The sequence below is a fragment of the Aquarana catesbeiana genome, linkage group LG05 (assembly GCF_042186555.1).
Source record: "Aquarana catesbeiana isolate 2022-GZ linkage group LG05, ASM4218655v1, whole genome shotgun sequence".
Lineage (NCBI taxonomy): Eukaryota > Metazoa > Chordata > Amphibia > Anura > Ranidae > Aquarana > Aquarana catesbeiana.
The window spans coordinates 291609752-291629319 of record NC_133328.1 but is presented as its reverse complement, the minus strand read 5'-3'; the positions used below and the strand labels follow the sequence as shown (position 1 = coordinate 291629319).

Below are 19568 nucleotides of genomic sequence, written 5' to 3'. Positions count from 1 at the left end.
GTTTTAGAAGGGTCCTTATTGTGTGTAGTCAAGTAATGCCTTGAAACTGAGTGTTTTGGGAAACCGTTTTTAATATTAGTGATATGTTCATTCAATCGAACGGAGAGAGGTCGTCTGGTCCTACCCACATACTGTAACCCACATGGGCACTGTAGTAGGTAGACGACCCCCTCCGTTGAACAGGTAATAAAGGGTTCGATATCATGCTCCCTCTGGGTACTATGGGAAATGAATTTCTGGGTCCGTTTGGGTGTCCCAGTGTTGATCGAGCAAACACGACATCTTCCACATTTGTAATACCCCTTCAAATTGTCAAAAAGACCATTAAAACCCCTGACAGGGGGATCAAGAACATTGGGGGCTAATCTGTCCTTAAGGGACGATGCTCTTCTGAAGATGACTCGTGGTTTCTCTGGTAGGACTGATCTCAAAATGAGGTCATTACCCAATATATGCCAATGTTTATTTAGTAGGCTCTTGATGTTATTATACTGTATTGAATAAGTTGTAATAAAAGGGAGATGAACAGGGTTATCCCTAAGGGGTAGCCTCTCACTCAGTAGCTGATTCCTGTCAATACCTTTAACTTCATCCAAGGTTTGAATTAATGACTCAAAAGTATACCCCTTTTCCAAGAACCGATCCATCAGAATATCAGCCTGTTGTAAGAACTGGGAATTATCAGTGCAGTTGCGTTTAAGGCGCATAAATTGGCTCTTGGGAACAGACCGGAGCCATGATCCATGGTGACAGCTGTCCATAGGGATATAAGAATTCCGGTCCGTTTTTTTAAAAAAACGTGGAAGTAACAAACCGGTCATCTTGGATGGCAATATTCAGATCAAGAAAATGAATATTGGACTGGCTAGCCTCAAAACTAAACACAATACCCCTATTGTTTTTGTTGAGATCCTCCATAAAGAGGTCCAGATCACTACGGGTTCCAACAAGTTGATCTTGGTCTCATCTGTCCATAGGATGTTGTTCCAGAACTGTGAAGGCTTTTTTAGATGTTGTTTGGCAAACTCTAATCTGGCCTTCCTGTTTTTGAAGCTCACCAGTGGTTTACATCTTGTGGTGAACCCTCTGTATTCACTCTGGTGAAGTCTTCTCTTGATTATTGACTTTGACACACATACACCTACCTCCTGGAGAGTGTTCTTGATCTGGCCAACTGTTGTGAAGGGTGTTTTCTTCACCAGGGAAAGAATTCTTCGGTCATCCACCACAGTTTTCCATGGTCTTCCGGGTCTTTTGGTGTTGCTGAGTTCACTGGTGCGTTCTTTCTTTTTAAGGATGTTCCAAACAGTTGATTTGGCCACACCTAATGTTTTTGCTATCTCTCTGATGGGTTTGTTTTGTTTTTTCAGCCTAATGATGGCTTGCTTCACTGATAGTGACAGCTCTTTGGATCTCATATTGAGAGTTGACCGCAAAAGATTCCAAATGCAAATAGCACACTTGTAATGAACTCTGGACCTTTTATCTGCTCCTTGCAAATGGGATAATGAGGGAATAAAACACATCTGGCCATGGAACAGCTGAGCAGCCAATTGTCCCATTACTTTTGGTCCCTTAAAAAGTGGGAGGCACATATACAAACTGTTTTAATCCCTACACCGTTCACCTGATTTGGATGTAAATACCCTCAGATTAAAGCTGGAGGTCTGCAGTTAAAGCACATCTTGTTTGTTTAATTTCAAATCCATTGTGGTGGTGTATAGAGCCAAAAAGATTAGAATTGTGTCGATGTCCCAATATTTATGGACCTACGGTCAGTTAACTACTGCTGCTTCCAAACTACCTTACATGAAAAAGTGGGAATTGAACATTGAACAAACTATGGAAAACAAAGATTGGTACACATTGTCTGTAAAAAATATCTCTTGTAGAAGTAAACGCCAGCTGATATTTAGTTCCCTTGAAATTAGGGAAAAACATACCTGAATACTTCTTCACACATAATTTTTTAGGCAATGTTGCTATCGAAGAATGATGTACAAAATTTGGTGGTGGTGTCCAATTTTTTTGGGAAAAAAAAAAAAATATATATATAATGTGTGTGCTCCTATACTGTATATTCTGTTAGCAACTTTAATGTACCCGAACATTTTTGAAAAGTCCTCCTCAATGATCAGCAATACCAAAACACTATCAATGTCTGATATTTTACATCTAGGTTAGTACCAACAAATCATTTACATGAGCTAAAACCAAACTTTTATGGACAATGATTCATAAAAAAATGAAAATATCACATGACCCCCTGTTTCGGTATCTTTGTCAATAAGTTATGCGTTTTGATTTTCCCACTTCTTGAACCCTTCCTTGCCCTTGATCTTTTCCCTTAGGCCTCTTGCACACGAGCGCTTAAGTTCATGTGTGTTTTATCCCATCATTTTTGGGGCTCCAGGAGGCACAGGGGCAGTGTCCAGTATTCACCTGGCGTGCATTTCAGCCTGTCTTAGATTTTGACAGGCTGCTGGCAGCGTTGCTTGGCGCACTGAACCTGTGCTTCTTGGACACCTAAAAAGGTGGGGATGTGATGCACCGACTTAAAGCGGGGTTCCACCCAAATTTTGAACAATATCTGTATGTATTCTCTTCCTTGCCTAGATGCTGACATGCCGTTTAAAAAATTTTAAATCGCCGTAATTACCTTTTATTTTTCTATTCTTCTTTGCACTTCCTGGTTCTCCTCCCGTGGGAGTAGGCGTGTTTCTAGCCTCTCCCAGACTCTGCACAGTCTCCTGGGAGCTAGTCTCAGGCTTCCCAGGATGCCACTGAGCATGTGCGGGAACGAGCGGTGAATGCTGGGAGCACAGCATTCACCGCATCCAGGAAATAAATGCTTGTGGGCTTCAAATGCCCACAATGAAGATGGAAACCGCCTGCAATGAATAATACAAGTAAATCTGACACAGGTGGACATATTACACACAATATGTGAGTATGTAATGCTGAGAAGAAAAGTTTGTGAATGAACTCAAAAAAAAAAAAAAAAAAAACGATAGATAGGTGGACCCCCGCTTTAAAGTGGTAGTAAACGCAGAATTAAAAATTTTGCTGCCTTAAAATCATTACTATTACATCTATATGCTACTGTTATTGCAATGTACTGTACTGTGTGCCGTTAATCTGTTTGGGCTGATGCCTCCGTCATGTACTCTCTGCAGCATTGCAATACACTGAGAGTACAGCCCTGTGCACAGCTTTCTGATACACCCCATGTGACTTGCTACGTCACATGGGGGTGTAAACAGTAGGACAGATTCCAGTGATATGCGGAGGGGAGAGAATGTGTTTGCCGGCTGCAGTCTGCTGTTTGGTCGCATGTGTGGGATTCTGGCGATTACAGCAAGTAAGGGCTGAAGTGTGATGGCCCGTATGCACAATCCGAATATCGTACAATATTCGGATCGTGTGTACACTACTTTCGACAGCCGATCACGACCGTCCATCCGATATTATTAGATCGGACATGCACAAGAATTTTCCTTGTACAATTCCAGATCGTACGATTTTCGTTTAGTCAGTATAGTTGTCGTCCAAAAATACAATACAAATACATTACAACACATGACATCACTTCTGATTTTTTTGTCTGTAGTACAAGAATTTTCGTGACTTTCAATTTCTATTTGCGACTATTAAAGCGAGAACGGTCGTACGATCGGTCGTACGATATTCGGAACGTGTGTACGAGGCATTAGACTGCAAAAAGGCAGAAGACAGCAGTAGCAATGGCGCTGGCTTTGTAAAAGAGGAGAATAAACAAAAATATGCAGGAAAACAGTAAGATGGAAACGAGGGGGGTTATTTTCATGGCGGAAGGATATAAAAAGGTATTGTACAGTGGATACATTATATTTCATGATCACTATGCCTGAGTTTACTACTGCTTTAATTGCGATTTCATGCATGGGGCCTTAACCATAAACTGTTCTTATTTAACTCTGTTTTGCTGTAAGAGAAACATTGTAACTTCTTCTGAAAGAGAAAAAATATAGCTGTCCGTATAATTTTTCTAGACTAGAAACTTAAAGGTAGGCACTTAAAAGTGCCTGTGTATACCTTTGAATATCTTCTTGAGCAGACACCAGGGCATTCCAATATAAAAAAAAAACAGTACTTGGTAGCCATTCTAAAACTGGCTGTAGAAGACAGCTCTTGGAGTGTGTAACTTCAAAAAATGAATCAGCAGAGGTAGTAGCTCCAAATTTTCTATTATGACAGATCACCTCTAAGGTGCTTCCTTTAAAAATGCACACGTGCCATTTGGAAAGCCGCTGCAAAACTAATCGAAGATGACAGCAAATTCCAGAGAAATGATAGATAAGTTAAGAAAAGGAGGGAATTATTTTTAAGTGTAATTTCAGGTAGCCCCTTAATAACTTAGCTGACGTCTCTTAATAGGTTTTTCAGATGTCACAAACTACTCATGCAGCCCATTTGTCTGTCAGCTGTCGTTACCTTCTTCCAAGTTAGTCAATCTAATTTCACATGTATTTTTCTATTCCAAAATGCATTTTGTCACAGTGGCAAACAAAGTGGTTCAGTGTTTTCACTAAAGTTAAAATAAACTTTATCAAGTAAGGTAAAAATATTTTGTTACACTATTCAAGTATCAAACTATTTCTCCATGTTCCCACAAAAAAAAAAAAAAAAAAACGGATTGACACTCAATGCTATCCTGCTGTAGGTTTAAAAATGCCAAAAGAAGGTCATGTGAAAAAGTAAATGCACCCCATGAATATTATTGACTGTTTTTGACACATTTGAACAAACATCGATTCTTCATTCAGACAGTGCCTACTGATGTAATATAATTAAACATATTACATAAAATGGACATGGTGTATTTCTTCTCATAATCTTGCAAAAAAATACATATTGTCACGGTCAGAGAGTAAGTACATTTACAACTACTTCAAATCTATGAAATTAGAATCAGATGCTCTAAATTTAGGTGCTAATGATTAGAAACCCCACACAGAGTAGTCAGGAAGACCTCTCTTACCTAAATCTCAGATATCGAGATGGTGTGTGTGTGTGTTGTCATTATGCCAAGATCAAAAGAGCTCCAAGACCCTCAGAAAAAAAGATTTTGGAGGCCCATGAGCCTGGCGAGGGATTAAACAAGATGGCCAATCGATTTGAAATCAATCATTCCACTGTAAGTAAGATAATCTATAAATGGCCCAGATTTTTATGACTGCAAATTTGTCTAGGACAAGCTGGCCCAATAAATTCAGCCCAAAAGAAGTATCCAAAATCCTAAAATGTATGAAATGAAGACAGTCATCAAGTGGAGAAAATATGGCACAACGGTGACATTACCAAGAATTGGACGTCCCTCCAAAATTGATGAAAAGGCAAGAAGAAAACTGGTCAGGAAGGCTGCCAAGAGTCCTACAGCAACATTAAAGGAGCTGCGGTAATATCTAGCAAGTACTGGCTGTGTGGTACACGTGACAACAATCTCCCGTATTCTTCATATGTCTGGGCCATGGAGTAGAGTGGCAAGACAGAAGGCTTTTCTTAGGAAGAAAAACATCCAGGCCTGGCTAAATTTTACAAAAACACATCTGAAGTCTCCCAAAAGCATGTGGGAAAATGTGTTATGGTCTGATGAAACGAAGGTTGAACTTTTTGGCCATAATTCCAAAAGGTATGTTTGGCGCAAAAACAACAATGCACATCACCAAAAGAACACCATACCCACAGTGAAGCATGGTGGTGGCAGCATCATGCTTTTGGGCTGTTTTTCTTCAACTGAAACAGGGGCCTTAGTCAAGATAGAGGCAATTATGAACAGTTCCAAATACCAGTCAATATTGGCACAAAACCTTCAGGCTTCTGCTAGAAAGCTGAACATGAAGAGGAACAACCCAAAGCATACATCTCATTCAACAAAGGAATGGCTTCACCAGAAGAAGATTAAAGAGAGCAAAGTCCTTTCTTGCATTAAGAGAGGTATGGATTCAAGAGATATCATTTTGCCCCTGTACAAATCATTAGTAAGACCTCATCTGGAATATGCAGTTCAGTTTCGGGCACCAGTTCTCAAAAAGGATATCAGGGAACTGGCGAAAGTGCAGAGAAGGGCAACCAAACTGATAAGAGGCATGGAGGAGCTCAGCTATAAGGAAAGATTAGAGGAGCTGAATTTATTCTCTCTTGAGAAGAGGATATTAAGGGGGATATGATCAACATGTACAAATATATAAGGGGTCCATATGGTAAACTTGGTGTTGAGTGAGTCACTTTACGGTTAACACAGAGGACAAGGGGGCACTCTTTACACCTAGAGGAAAAGAGATTTCATCTCCAAATACGGAAAAGGTTTCTTCACATTAAGAGCTGTAAAAATGTGGAATAGACTCCCTCCAGAGGTGGTTCTGGCCAACTCAGTAGATTGCTTTAAGAAAGGCCTGGTTTCTTTCCTAAATGTACACACTATAACTGGGTACTAACATTTATAGGTAAAGTTGATCCAGGGAAAATCCGATTGCCTCTTGGGGATCAGGAAGATTTCTTTTCCCCTGCTGTAGCAAATTGGATCGTGCTTTGCTGGGGTTTTTCGCCTTCCTCTGGATCAACTGTGGGTATAGGATTGGGTATATGGGGCTGTGATATTATTTTTTATTTAATTATTTTTATGGTTGAACTAGATGGGTTGTGTCTTTTTTCAACCTGACTATGTAAAGTTTCTGATTGAAAATCTGTGGGGTGAACTGAAGAGGGCTGTGCACAGGAGATGCCATCGCAATCTGACTGATTTGGAGTGTTTTTGCAAAGAAGAGTGGGCAAATATTGTCAAGATGTGCCATGCTGATAGACTCATACCCAAAAAGACTGAGCGCTGTAATAAAATCAAAAGGTGCTTCAGCAAAGTATTAGTTTAAGGGTATGCACATTTATGCAACCATATTTTCGTGTTTTTATTTTTACTTCCCTACCACCTAAAAGATTTCAGTTTTTTCAACTGAGTTGTACAGTTTATGGGTCACATTAAAGGTGGAAAAAAGTTCTGAAATGATTTATCATTTTGATTTTTCTACATTACAGAAACCTGACATTTTAACAGGGGTGTGTAGACTTTTTATATCCACTGTACCTACAGTCAGAGATTACACCAATTTAACCTGCATCAAAAGTATGTCAGGAAAAAGCATTTACTGTTTAAAAAAAACATTGTTACCATTAAGCGTACTGTATTGGCAAATTCTAGAGTAATGTACTATGAACTGATTGATCAAAGATCGTTATTTGACCCTAACAGTGCACATATTTGGCACAAACAGGTTTCCAAAATCCAGACTAGTCTGGTCAAAGCCCTGGTTTAAATACCATTAAAATGTTGTAGGGGAATTTGTAACGGTCAGTTTATTCAAAGTATTACACAAACATTTTGCAGCTAAAGGCATTTTGATAGAGAAGTAGTCAAACATGTCACTGGTGTCAGAGGCTGCTGGACAGTTATGCAATATAATATGCCTACAAGAAGTCATTTCTGCTAAAGAAGAGAATATCACCTTCAAAGGCAAGAAGGGCGTTCTTACTTTCTAAAATAAAAGAAAAAGTTTTGCGCTAGGTGCTAAACAAAATTTAGTGATGCAAATAAGTGAAAAAACCCAGTGAGGGAAATCCTGCAGCTCAGCACTGTAACCCCAATACAAGGGAACATACAGAAATATAACAAAAAAGAAAGTGCAGCGCTGGATGTAGTGCCAAAGTGAAATGAATATAAAATTATACACATATAAATTAGTTGAACCAAGAATTGTTGTTTAGATCATTACATTAACCTAATGATCCGAATTCCCTTTGTTAGAGGTGCTGCAAGGCATCCGTAGCCCGCCCCACACGCGTTTCATCATCAGAAGTCGCAGGCTTTCTGGTAAGCCTTCAATCTTTATCATCTGGTGACGGGCTATATAAGCGGTGGATCATACAGCTTCAAAACTCTTCACGACTTTATCTGTGGATTTGCTCCTTCAAATTCATCCTATCTATGAACTTTGATTTAATTTTATATTTTTTGTGTGTTTTATTACTTACACGCTTTGTATGGTTTAAAACCTCTATCAGTTATTATCACTTGTTAGTTTTTTTCACCATTATAGGTTAATGTAATGATCTAAAGAACAATTCTTGGTTCAACTAATTTATATGTGTATAAGTTTATATTCATTTCACTTTGGCACTACATCCAGCGTTCTTACTTTTTCACAGTACACCATACATCTATCTTTGTTAAATGGCAAAAGGCAAATTTTACTTGTTTTAATCAGGTATGTTAAAAATAATATAGGATATCTGTGCTAAAACATAAATTACTAATGAGCAGTCGCTTAAGCAATATGTGACACTAGAGAATTGTGATAAATATATGAAACAGCGCTAAAAAATTTAACTCAATATTGTGAAAACACAAAAATAAATCAATATAATGACATCAAATTTATTAGGTGAAAAAATGTGTATAAAGAAATCACATCAAATATGTAAATAAGTGTCCATAAGAGCCCATTCACAAGGGCTAAAAAGGAAAAATATATGTGAAACAAGAAAGTCCAAAGGAAACAAATCATCCACAATTCAGTTGCTCCACCAGTGTCCCCACAATCACAATTCATAGTGCTTCGACCACAGGTGGCACCAAGTATTAAAGCCTCTTACCGGATCTTGTGGACCATCATATAGTATGGTAAAATGCGCATATTACATCTCATTATGAAGGGTAACTCCAAAGAGCCAGACGTGATCCAGTCAGAGTTGGTTCATCAGCAGGATGAAAAATAAAAAGCATATACGCCCGTAGTGTAACCCATAAAAAACACTTATTAAAAAAATAACAAGTAAAACTTGCAAAGGGAATCACACTAAGCAAATCAACTTGCAAAGGGAATCGCACTAAGCAAATCCTTGGGCAATAGGTTTAAAAAACTTGCATATAGCAATATCACCTCCCCAGTGTAGTACAGTGTCAGTAACACTGCAGTACTCTGGTCACAGTATGTAAAAAAATAAATAAAGTGAAAAAAAATGTATTCTGCGCTAAAACATATAAATTACAAATGAGCAGTCGCTTATGCAATCTGTGACACTAGAGAATTGTGATAAATATATGAAGCAGCGCTAAAAAAAATAAATGAAAAAAAAGTGAAAAAAAAATGTATTCTGCGCTAAAACATATTCATATAACATATTCTCAATTTTCCAAAAAATTGTGACAAAAAATTACAACTTCAAAAAATGCACCAATTCAGATTACATATATGAAAAGATTATAGCAATAATAAGTATTATATACTTGTTTTTTTTTTATTTGTAACCCCTGGTTTGAAGATGAGTGAAATGATTTAACAGTAGTATTTAAATGATAATTTGCATCATCTATACTTGACTACAAACAGAGAAAGGCATGTGCTCAGTTGTGGGGTTTCCTTTTCTAATTTGTCTCTCAGAAGTGCATGCAGTAATGGTAATTTATATATCAACCACCTAAATCCCAGGTACTGCTTTGAAATAACACTGGGTTACAATTGTTTTCCTCCCCTATTATAACAGAACCCAAGCTCCAGCACTACAATGAGAAAAATTTGTCAGCTCCAGGGCTTTCCGTTTTGCTGCTCGATCAGAGCAATGCAGGACAGCACCATGCTTTTGCATTTTTTTTAGAGTCTTGGCACTTCCTGTTGATTTCAATAGCCAACTTTACAGAGGGCAGAGCTGATCTAGTTGTGTCCTGCTTTCCCTTGCAACAACATTTTAAAGAGTGCTCTGGATAACAGTTGCATGCAGTGATCGAATGCCAAACACATATGTGAATACAGTGTAATTCAGTAATTTGGCAATTGCACTATTGTGAAAGTACTATTTTCTGTCAGCATTAATCCTATTTGATTTTATGTTAACCTAACAGTTTATGTAAGCTGTTTTTTTTTTTTTTTTTTTTCGTGCATTGTGATGTAACGTCAAAAGGGGGAACAAAACACTCTGCTTTACTCTGGGTCTCTGGGGCTAAAGTGGCTAATTGTTAAACAGAAGCATAAATGGAATATTACTGTGGTTGTGTATATTTCCATTGTCATTTCTACAATCCAGGTTTGTAAATAAAACAAGGGTTCTGACTGGATGGTTTAGGTAATGCTCACTATTGCAGACTTTTATTGCATCAGTCTTAATGATTAAAACTGGCTATACATGGATTGAAATTCGGCCAGTTCAACAGGGTCTGGTCAAAATTTGATCCATGTATGGGATCTGTTGGTTGTACAGAAGTCCATCTATCAATAGACTTCTGTACAACCAGCCTGTCGGATTTTCCTGCTTGATCAGCGCCGCCGACTATGGCCTGCAACACTAATCTGTGTATTCTGATAGCGAGGAAGTCTCTGTGCTGTCAGAATACAATACCTCAGTGGGGATGGATTCCCTCATCCATAGAGTTAGAGTCATGTCATGATCCTTGCATCAGGATCCTGGGAATGCTGAGTACCCCGATTTCTTTTAGTCTTTAGTGTTCTTAGGATCCCACCAGAAGGATCGTGACATCACTCTCATATTGGCACCACAAACATAAGCAAAGTAAAATATTCTAACTTTTTTTACCACTACTAACTAGTTTACTGCTGCAATTTCCAATAGAGGGAGAGTGCAGCATGTAAAAAGCAAACGTTGAATTTTAGTGCAAGGTAAGCTTTAGGATTTAAAGTACAGCTCCACCTTCACATAAACTGTCATTAAACCAACCCCCACCCGCCCCCAATTCTCTTAGTCCTGACTGTGCCTGATTTTGAGATTCTTGGTATATGGTCCCATTCAAGATTATGTTGCATGGCCAGGGCTGAAGAGAATTTTGTCAGGCAGGTTGTAAACTATAGGAGTTACTTAAACTATATGTGTTACTGTAGGAGGTAAGTAAGCAACTTGAGTGGAGGAGAGGTAATGCAGATTAGCTTAGGTACACTGGGGTGGTGGGTTAGTTAACAGTACAGCTTTCCTGCATCTTGCATCACAACTCAAATTTTTTTTTGTAGTTAATACCGATATTATCTCTACAGGGGTTACTAAAGTGGACTATGGGGACATATCTTCAAGAGTAGGCTTGAGACACAAACTGCTGTGTAAGCCGTTTTCTTGGTACTTGGAAAATGTTTATCCTGATTCCCAGATACCTCGCCATTATTACTCTCTAGGAGAGGTAAGAAATATCTGTATCAAAAATTGTCTTCACGTGTGCCTTGATTATATATGATGAAAAATTTTCCGACCTATTTAGTCTGTTTTCTAATTTTAATTTGCCTTTTAAACACTTTTAAATCAATAGGCCATGAAAATGTGTAAACACCCTTGTTGGTAGGAGTGCCACTTCTTTCACTTACTCTTACTATGTGTCATAGCAAGAGATTTGCTTTCATCTTGAAGAGTTGGCGCTTGTGGTGGTGACGCAGAAAAGAGGGAGAGATGAGGGCGCTCTGGTGAGGCTGGGTATCCGGTCCTTAGTAGCAGTGGAGAGATAGCCCTGGAGGCAGCCCTTTGTAGAGAAGAGGCAATTCTGGAGGGTCATAAAGGAAAGAGAAAGGCGCCTCTAAGTGCAGTAGTTAAAAAAATTATTACAGGCACTATGGGATTAAAAACACTTAGAGGTCATAGGCATATAATGATTAGTCCTCCTCCTGATTGCTGTAATCCTTGTCTGTCTGAGGGAGAGAGAGAGAGCTGTCCTTCAGCTGTCAGAGTCCCTGGTGACGTGGATTAGCGAGAAGGTGAAGATGCGATGAGTCAGCCCGGGTTCTGGAACCAAGCTGGAACGCATGCGGTCGATGTGACAGGTGAAGGCGGTGGGCGGTAACACATTTTGGAGCATGCGCAGCTCCTTCGTCAGACCTACACCCATGTTTGCCTGGTGGGCTTATAAGGGGTGAGGAGAGGGGAGGAGTTGTCTGCTGATAGGCTGGTGGAAAGAGGGGAGGAGTGTAGACCTGCTGATTGGATGGATCTGGAGCCAGGGTTGCGTAGCCATGGCTCAATCAGGATGTAGTCTGTCAAGGGCATATACATATAGATCACATCGTGGGAATGACAGAGATTGGTGATGCAAGTTTGGGTACAGCTCCGGGCTATTGGATGTTGGTGAATAATATATATGAGCCAGTATTCATGGGATATAATAATAATTTTAAAGTGCAGCATGTTGAACATGCAAGGGTTATGTTTAAATTGATGGATGTTGGTTTCATAAAGGGCCAGAGTCATGTGACATATTAAGCACATTAGATTTAGTGTGTGTCTGGTCTTAATGGTCCCGGAAGGGACAGACAGAGTTAGAGCAGGATTAGCACAATGTAACAGCATAATTATTATTTTTATACAGGATTTATATAGCGCCAACAGTTTGCGCAGCGCTTAACAAAATGAAGGCAGACATTACAGTTATATTACAATTTGGTCAAAGAGGAATCAGAGGGCACTGCTTTTTAGAGCTTACAATCTAAAAAGGGAGGGTCAGTTGATACAAAAGGTAATAGCTGTGGGGGATGAGCTGATGGAGGAAGTAAATTAGTGTATTAGAAGCAGGATAGGCTTCTTTAACCGGTTCCCGTCTGGTTTGCGTACATATACGGGGGCAGAATGGCTCCCCTGCGAGAGGTACGGGGTTCCTTTAAGAGCCGCAAGAGGGTGCACCCACGCAACGCCAGAAGAGCATGCACCTGCTGAACGGTGGGGGACCCGGTGCGCATGGCCAGCGTTCACTGCCGGCAACGCTCGATCGCGTGCACGAGCGCCAGCACGGGGATTTGCGTGTGTGTAAACACGCAAATCCCTGTGCTGTCAGAGGAGAGGAGACATGTTGTTTGTTCCTACTATGTAGGAACAGCGAAATGTCTTCTCTCCTACTCAGTCCTATCCCCATACAGTTAGAACATAGTGAGGGAACACACAATTAACCCCTTGATTGCTCCCTAGTGTTAACCCCTTCCCTACTAGTGTCATTTACACAGTAATCAGTGCATTATTATAGTACTGATCTCTGTATAAGTGTCAATGGTCTCAAAAGTGTCCGATGTGTCTGTCACAATACCGCAAAAAATCACAGATCACCGCCATTACTATTTAATAAAAATGCCATAAATCTTTCCCATAGTTTGTAGACGCGATAACTTTTGCGCAAACCAATCAATCTACAATTATTGTGATTTTTTTTTTTTTTTTTTTACCAAAAATATGTAGAAGAATTTATATTGGCCTAAACTGTTGAAGAAATTAGTTTTTTTTTTTTTTTTTAAATTGGGGGGTATTTATTATAGCAAAAGTAAAAAAAAAAAAAAAAAAAAAAAAAAATTTTTTTTTTTTTTTTTTAAATTGATGCTGTTTTTTTTTGTTTATAACGCAAAAAATAAAAACCACAGAGGTGATCAAATGCCACCAAAAGAAAGCTCTATTTGTGGGGAAAAAAGGACGTAAATTTAGTTTGGGTACAGTGTTGAACGACTGCGCAATTGTCAGTTAAAGCGTTGCAGTGCCAAATTGTAAAAAGTCAGGAAGGGGGTAAAATCTTCCGGGGCTGAAGTGGTTACAGAGAAGGGTTTTCAGGAATCGTCTAAAGATGGGTAGATTAGGGGACAGTCGGACAGATTGGGGTAGGGAGTTCCAAAGGATGGGAGAAGCTCTGGAGAAATCCTGGAGGCGAGGTGACAAGGGAGCTAGAGAGTAGGAGGTCTAGGGAGGACCGAAGAGAGCGGCTTGGTTGGTATTTTTGAACTAGGTTAGTGATGTAGCTGGGGGCAGTGTTATGGATGGCTTTGTAAATTATTGTTAGTACTTAGAATTTTATTTGTTTGGTGAATGGAAGCTAGTGGAGGGATTGGCAGAGAGGGGTGGAGAACACTGAATGGTTGGTAAGGTGGATAAGTCTTGCAGCGGCATTCATTATGGACTAAAGTGGGGATAGTCCATGTAAAGGTAATCCAATGAGGAGGAAGTTGCAGTAGTCGAGGCAAGCGATAACCAGGGAGTGAATTAGAAGCTTGGCAATGTCATTAGTTAAAAGAGGGGCATATTCTGGAAATGTTGCAGAGGCTAAGGCGGCATGATTTGGACAGGGATTGGATGTGGGCCTGAAAGGACAGTTCCGACTCTGTTAACCCTGGCATGTGGGGGAAGGACTGAACGATGTGCCATTGATCGTGACAGAGAAGTCAGGGGAAGGGCACATGGGGGAGGAAATATTAAGTGCTTGGTTTTAGACAGATTCCGTTTGAGGAAGTTGTTTGACATCCAGGCTGATATGTCTGTTAGTAAATCAGTGATGCGTGAGGAGACTGATGGGGTGAGCTGAGGGGCAGAGAGAAAGATTTGGGTTTCATTGGCATATAAATGTGGTAGTGAACCCAGGGAGGACATGTAGTTCGAGAGTAGAAGTACAAGGACAGAATCTTTGGGGACCCCAACGGTAAGAGGAGTTGGAGAGGAGGAAGTGGATTTGTAAGTGACACTGAAGGTGCGGTGAGATGGGCAAGATTCAAACCAACGGAGAGCGCAGCCATGGAGACCAAGCAAATTGAGTTTTTTCAGGAGGGGGTGATCAACTGTATCAAAGGCAGCGGAAAGGTCCAAGCATAAGCATATGTAATGACTGTTGGTTTTGGCTGTTAGTAAGTTGTTTGAGTTTTAGGAGGGCAGTTTCTGTGGAGTGCTGTGGGTGAAATCCAGACTGAAGGAGATCAAGAAGGTTATTCTCAATGAGGTGGTCGCTCAGTCGGGTGTATACTAAACGTTCAAGGAGTTTGAAGGCAAAAGGGAGTAAAGAGATAGATCTTAGGTTGTTAAGATTGGTGGGGTCCAGTGAGGCCTTTTTTTGGTATGGAAGTGACTAGCACATGTTTTAGAGGGTTGGGGAAGATACCAGGAGAGAGGGAGAGGTTGAAGATATGAGTTAAAGAGTGTAGGATAGAGCCAGATGGTGACCGTAGTATTTGAGAAGGAACAGAGTCCAGGAGGCAGAAGGTTAGGTGGGCGTTAGAAAAAAGTTTAGTGACTTCTTCTATAGTTGCTGGGTTAATAGAAGGAAGTATTGATTGTGCAAGAGGACAAGGAGTGTAAAGTGAGGGAGCTATCTGTAGAGTGGAGATCTTGAGACAAATTGTCTTAATCTTATTTTATCTTTCGTTTTACCGACATAGCGGTCCATTATTCAGAACCATAGGGTTATATCGCCCCCCTACAAAAGTAGGACACTAGGCAGAAAAAAGACTTGGCTACGCCTATGGGCAGTCCTAGGTTATATACACCCCCATCATTTTTCTGCCTAGTCAGGGGCAAGGACCTAGTTCCCTGCTGGGATCTCTAATCCTGGCAAACTTCCCCGGATGAGGCCCAGGCCTCTGGCTTAGGTGCTTCGGACACTCTGTCCACCCCCCCTCCCCTTCAGGGTTGTCACTATGGGGGGGTACACCTTGGCACCTGCTGGATGGTTGGGTGAGTGACCAGGCATCCGCAGATCCGCAGCCCTCCACTAATTTAGGCCGTGGCTTACCGACCAGGCAACATGCTGGCTGGCCCTAGAGCGGGTGGTGGAGGTCGCCGCTTTCTGTTGTGGGCATCCGCCCTCCTCCCTCGGCTCTAGCCTGGTCCGGTCCCCCCGCAGACCTGTGCACTCACGGCAGGCAGCTGAAAATTTAGGCCGCAGCTTTTGCGCAGCCATGCCGGACGACTTCTTCCAGAGGGACGGCGCTATGGGGGCTCTGAGGGCAACCCCTTTTTATGGATGCCCCCTGTGAGGGGCCTTAGTGGATGCCCCCCGTGGGGGGCCTCGGCTAGTTCCCCCTGTGAAGGGCCCAGTGGTGTCCTCTGTGTGGGGCATCCGTAGGCACCCCTGAGCTGGGTCTCAGCCAGTGCCCCCTTTGAGGGGTTCAGTGGTGCCACCTGTGCGGGGTTTCCGTAGGCGCCCCTTATGCGGGGTCTCGGCTGGTTCCCTTTGTGAGGAGGGATGACCAGTATGTAGCAAGTCCAGAATGTGTCTCCCGAGGGTCTGTGGAATGATCACTCAGTCTCCCCATAAAACACAGTTGCCAGCCACAGTTAATTCCATACGCCTACGAAAATGAGGTTCATAATCGTGTGTGACAGTTGCAGGCCAACCAGACCGTACCCACGAGAGTATTGTTTTCAGGAAGGTATCCTTGTTGCATGGACTGCTATCTCCCCAGAAGACAAGAAGGACAGGCTGGTGTAATGACAACTCTTGACCGGTGAAGAAGAGTTCGTCGACGTCCCTTTTCAGTCGGGACATTGCATCCACATTGGTATCATGACCACGATACTGGATTTTGTAGCTGTATGCTCCCAAGAATAGGGCATAGCGTTGTAGGTGGGCCGTAGTCGTCTGAGAGATGCCTTTGTCAGATCTGAAAGAGTGGTTTATGGTCCGTCAGTATGGTGAATTCCCTACCATACAGGTAAAGATGAAACTTCTTAATTGCCCATATCAGCGCAAGAGCCTCTTTGTCAATGTGTTAGTAATTGCTTTCTGCTTTTGTCCAAAACCTGGAGACAAATGCCACTCCATAGGGTGAGGCTTCTGGAGGTCATAGTGCACAAACATGCGTGACGCAAACAGCTTCCACTTAGAAACTTCAAAAGCACGTTGGTATGCAGCCTACCAGACCCATCTGAAGTGTTTCTTCAAAAGCTTGTTCAACGGAAACAAGGTGTGTGCCAGATCTGGCAGGAATTTGTGGTAATAGTTCACTAAGCCAAGGTATGATCGTAGCTGCTGGACGTTGGTTGGGGCTGGAGCTTTGACTAAAGCATGAACCTTGGCTTACGGTGTGTGTATGACCTCTGCATCCACAAGGTGACCACAAAACTCCAATTTAGGCACCATGAATTGGCATTTTGCCAAGTTCACTTTTAGACCCCGCTCTTGGAGTCTCGCCAACACAAACTCCACATTCCGCTTGTGTTCCTGGTCCATCCGTCCCATGATGAGCATATCCTCTAGCAGGCACTGTGTGAAAGGAATGTCCCCAAAATCTTGTCCATTTTTTGTTCCCAAATGGCTTGGGCAGAGGCTACGCCAAACACTATCCGATTGTATTCATACAGTCCCTTGTGGGTGTTGATGGTTAGAAACTTACGGGAAGGAGGATGGACCTCAAACTCTAAATATGCTTGTCTGAGATCAAGCTTGGCGAACATTTGACCCCCTGCAAGAGAGGCAAAAATTTAATCTATTCTGGGTAGGGGATACTGGTCTATCTCCAGTTGGGAGTTCAGTGCCATGCGGAAAAAAACACAAATGCGTAAGTCCCCATTCGCCTTCTTTACTGGTACAACTGGTGATGCCCACTCGCTGTGCTCTACCTTTTGAGATGACACCTTGTTTCTCCAGCCGACTTAGTTCAGCTTCCACTCCTGCTCGGAGTGCGAAAGGCACTGTCCGAGCTTTGAAGAACTTAGGCTGAGCATTGGGTTTCAGCCTGAGTCTCACACAATCATGCTTTATTTTCCCCAACTGGTTATCAAAGATCTTTGGGAACTGCTGCTTCAGGGACACCCCCCATCCCTCATCATCTCCTAATGGAATTGTAACGGTGTTACAGGGGTTTGTGGCGATGTCTGGCATACCAAAGTGAGCAATCCAGTCTCTCCCAAAGAGAGGGGGTCCCCCATTTTCTAGGATATATAATGGCAGTCTTTTTGTCTGACCCTTGTATAATACCTGTACTTTAGCATAACCCAGTGGGTGGAGTATGTCTGCAGTTTGATTGGTGTTGGGCGGACAGTTGTTCGGGTCTGAACTTGTCTCCATTGTTTCTGGGTGATAACTGAAACTGCTGCTCTTGTGTCTAGGTCCATCTCGAGTTTCTTTCCCTCAACGGTTACCTCTACAGTCATTGCAGAGGGTGCTGAATGCATATGATGTATGTCTTATCTGTGGAGCACTTCCTCATCCTCTGACTCAGATGATGATGTTTATCTTCCCACCATATATGTCTTTGTCTTGGGGTTCAGAGGTTGTTTATCTCGCACCTTCTTGCTACAACAAACTCGTTTAGGATGGCCTGTCTTACCGCAATTATGACAGATCTGATCCATAAACCGGCAGACTTTGTGGTCATGGTCTGTAGTCCCACAATGGTAGCAAGCAGACTCCCAGCTTGGTGGGGGTCTGTATTTCCAGTTTACGGCAGTTGGCTCGACTACTGTTCTGAAAACTTCCTGTTTCCCTTCTGCCCTGGGGGTTCAATTCCTCTGTATCTTTCACAGCCATTTCCATCACTGAAGCCATGTCGATTGCCTTTGTAAGGGTAAGGTCTTTCTCTGTTAACAGTCTCTTTTGGCTAGACTCACAATTCAGTCCCATGACAAACTTAACTCTTAGTGCAGTAGGTAAGTACTCCCCAAAAGAACAGGTAGAGGCTAGTCTGCGAAGGGCGAGCACATAAGCCTTATTTCCCTTACCTGGCTGCAGCTGCTGCTCATAGAACCGGAATCTTTCTGCAAACTCTAGTGGTTTAGGCTGGAAGTGATCCTCTAACAGTGTCAGGAGCTCTGCCAATGTCTTAGTTGCTGGTTTTACAGGGGAAAGGCGATCCCTAAGAGTGTCATATGTCTTACCACCAATCACTGTCATAAATACTGCTACTTGCCTGTTGTCTGGGATGGCATTTGCACTGAAAGACTGTTCGTCTCAACCCAGGAACTCAAGGATGTCTGTTCTCCATCAAATTCACTTAATGTCCCAATCAATGACATTCTTTCTGCTGTGCTCTGTGAGTGCTTTTATCCAGGTGACAAGCCACACTGCCTTTGTCTCTCTATCTCTCTCTCTCTCTCTGTCTGATAGACACTTTGTAAATCCCATCCTCGTCCCCACTGTTATATTCTCTGAGTTGTGAGAGACACAAGACTCTGGTCTGCAACAACTGATGTTTATTTCAGTACTCGCTGTACACTCCAACATACATCTCAGAACAGTTATATCTTAGTGTGCTTTCCTTACATGTGCTCTAAGATGGTTGCTTTGCCCCTTGACCCTTGTCATCACTCCTGGGTGGAACCAGCCTTAAAGTGACAGTACATGTGGAACCCTTTAGGTATAACAGTGAGCACCCCCTGTGCGGGACCTCGATCGACATCCCCTGTGTGGGGCCTAAGGCGGCGGAGGTCTCAGCCGGCTCCCCCCCCCCCCGTGTTCTTTTTTGCGTTTTCACAGGTGGTGCTTATGCATATAGGCTAGTAAATGGCGCCGCCCCCGTGCCTCATCATTCTCGACTGAGCCTATGTCTGGCTCTGCCGTCGTGGATGAGGCCCCCACCTTGCGGGGTTGGTGGCCACACTCCCTGTCCTGTCAGTTAGTGAGTTTGTTCCTCCACAACTGCAATGGCGGACAAGAAGGTGCTGGTTGTCTCCCTTATTACATCTGTGCGGGAAACTTTAAAAATGGAGGATGCAGCTGTGGCTGCGGCGGAGGTGCCGGTCCCCTTGGCACCCATAAACTGTCTCGCATGGCAAAAGCATTCCCTTCTCCCTCCTATTTACGAATATTTGTT

The 19568-nt window shown here is 42.2% G+C and overlaps 1 protein-coding gene across 2 annotated transcripts in view; it reads left to right on the top strand.

Annotated features, from left to right (window-relative positions):
• GALNT1 (polypeptide N-acetylgalactosaminyltransferase 1) overlaps positions 1-19568 on the top strand; it is a 481701-nt gene that overhangs the window by 338924 nt on the left and 123209 nt on the right. For both annotated transcript variants that reach the window (XM_073630779.1, XM_073630780.1), the window contains exon 9: positions 11073-11212. In XM_073630779.1, the coding sequence (XP_073486880.1) occupies positions 11073-11212 (140 nt within the window). The remainder of the gene's footprint in view (positions 1-11072; positions 11213-19568) is intronic.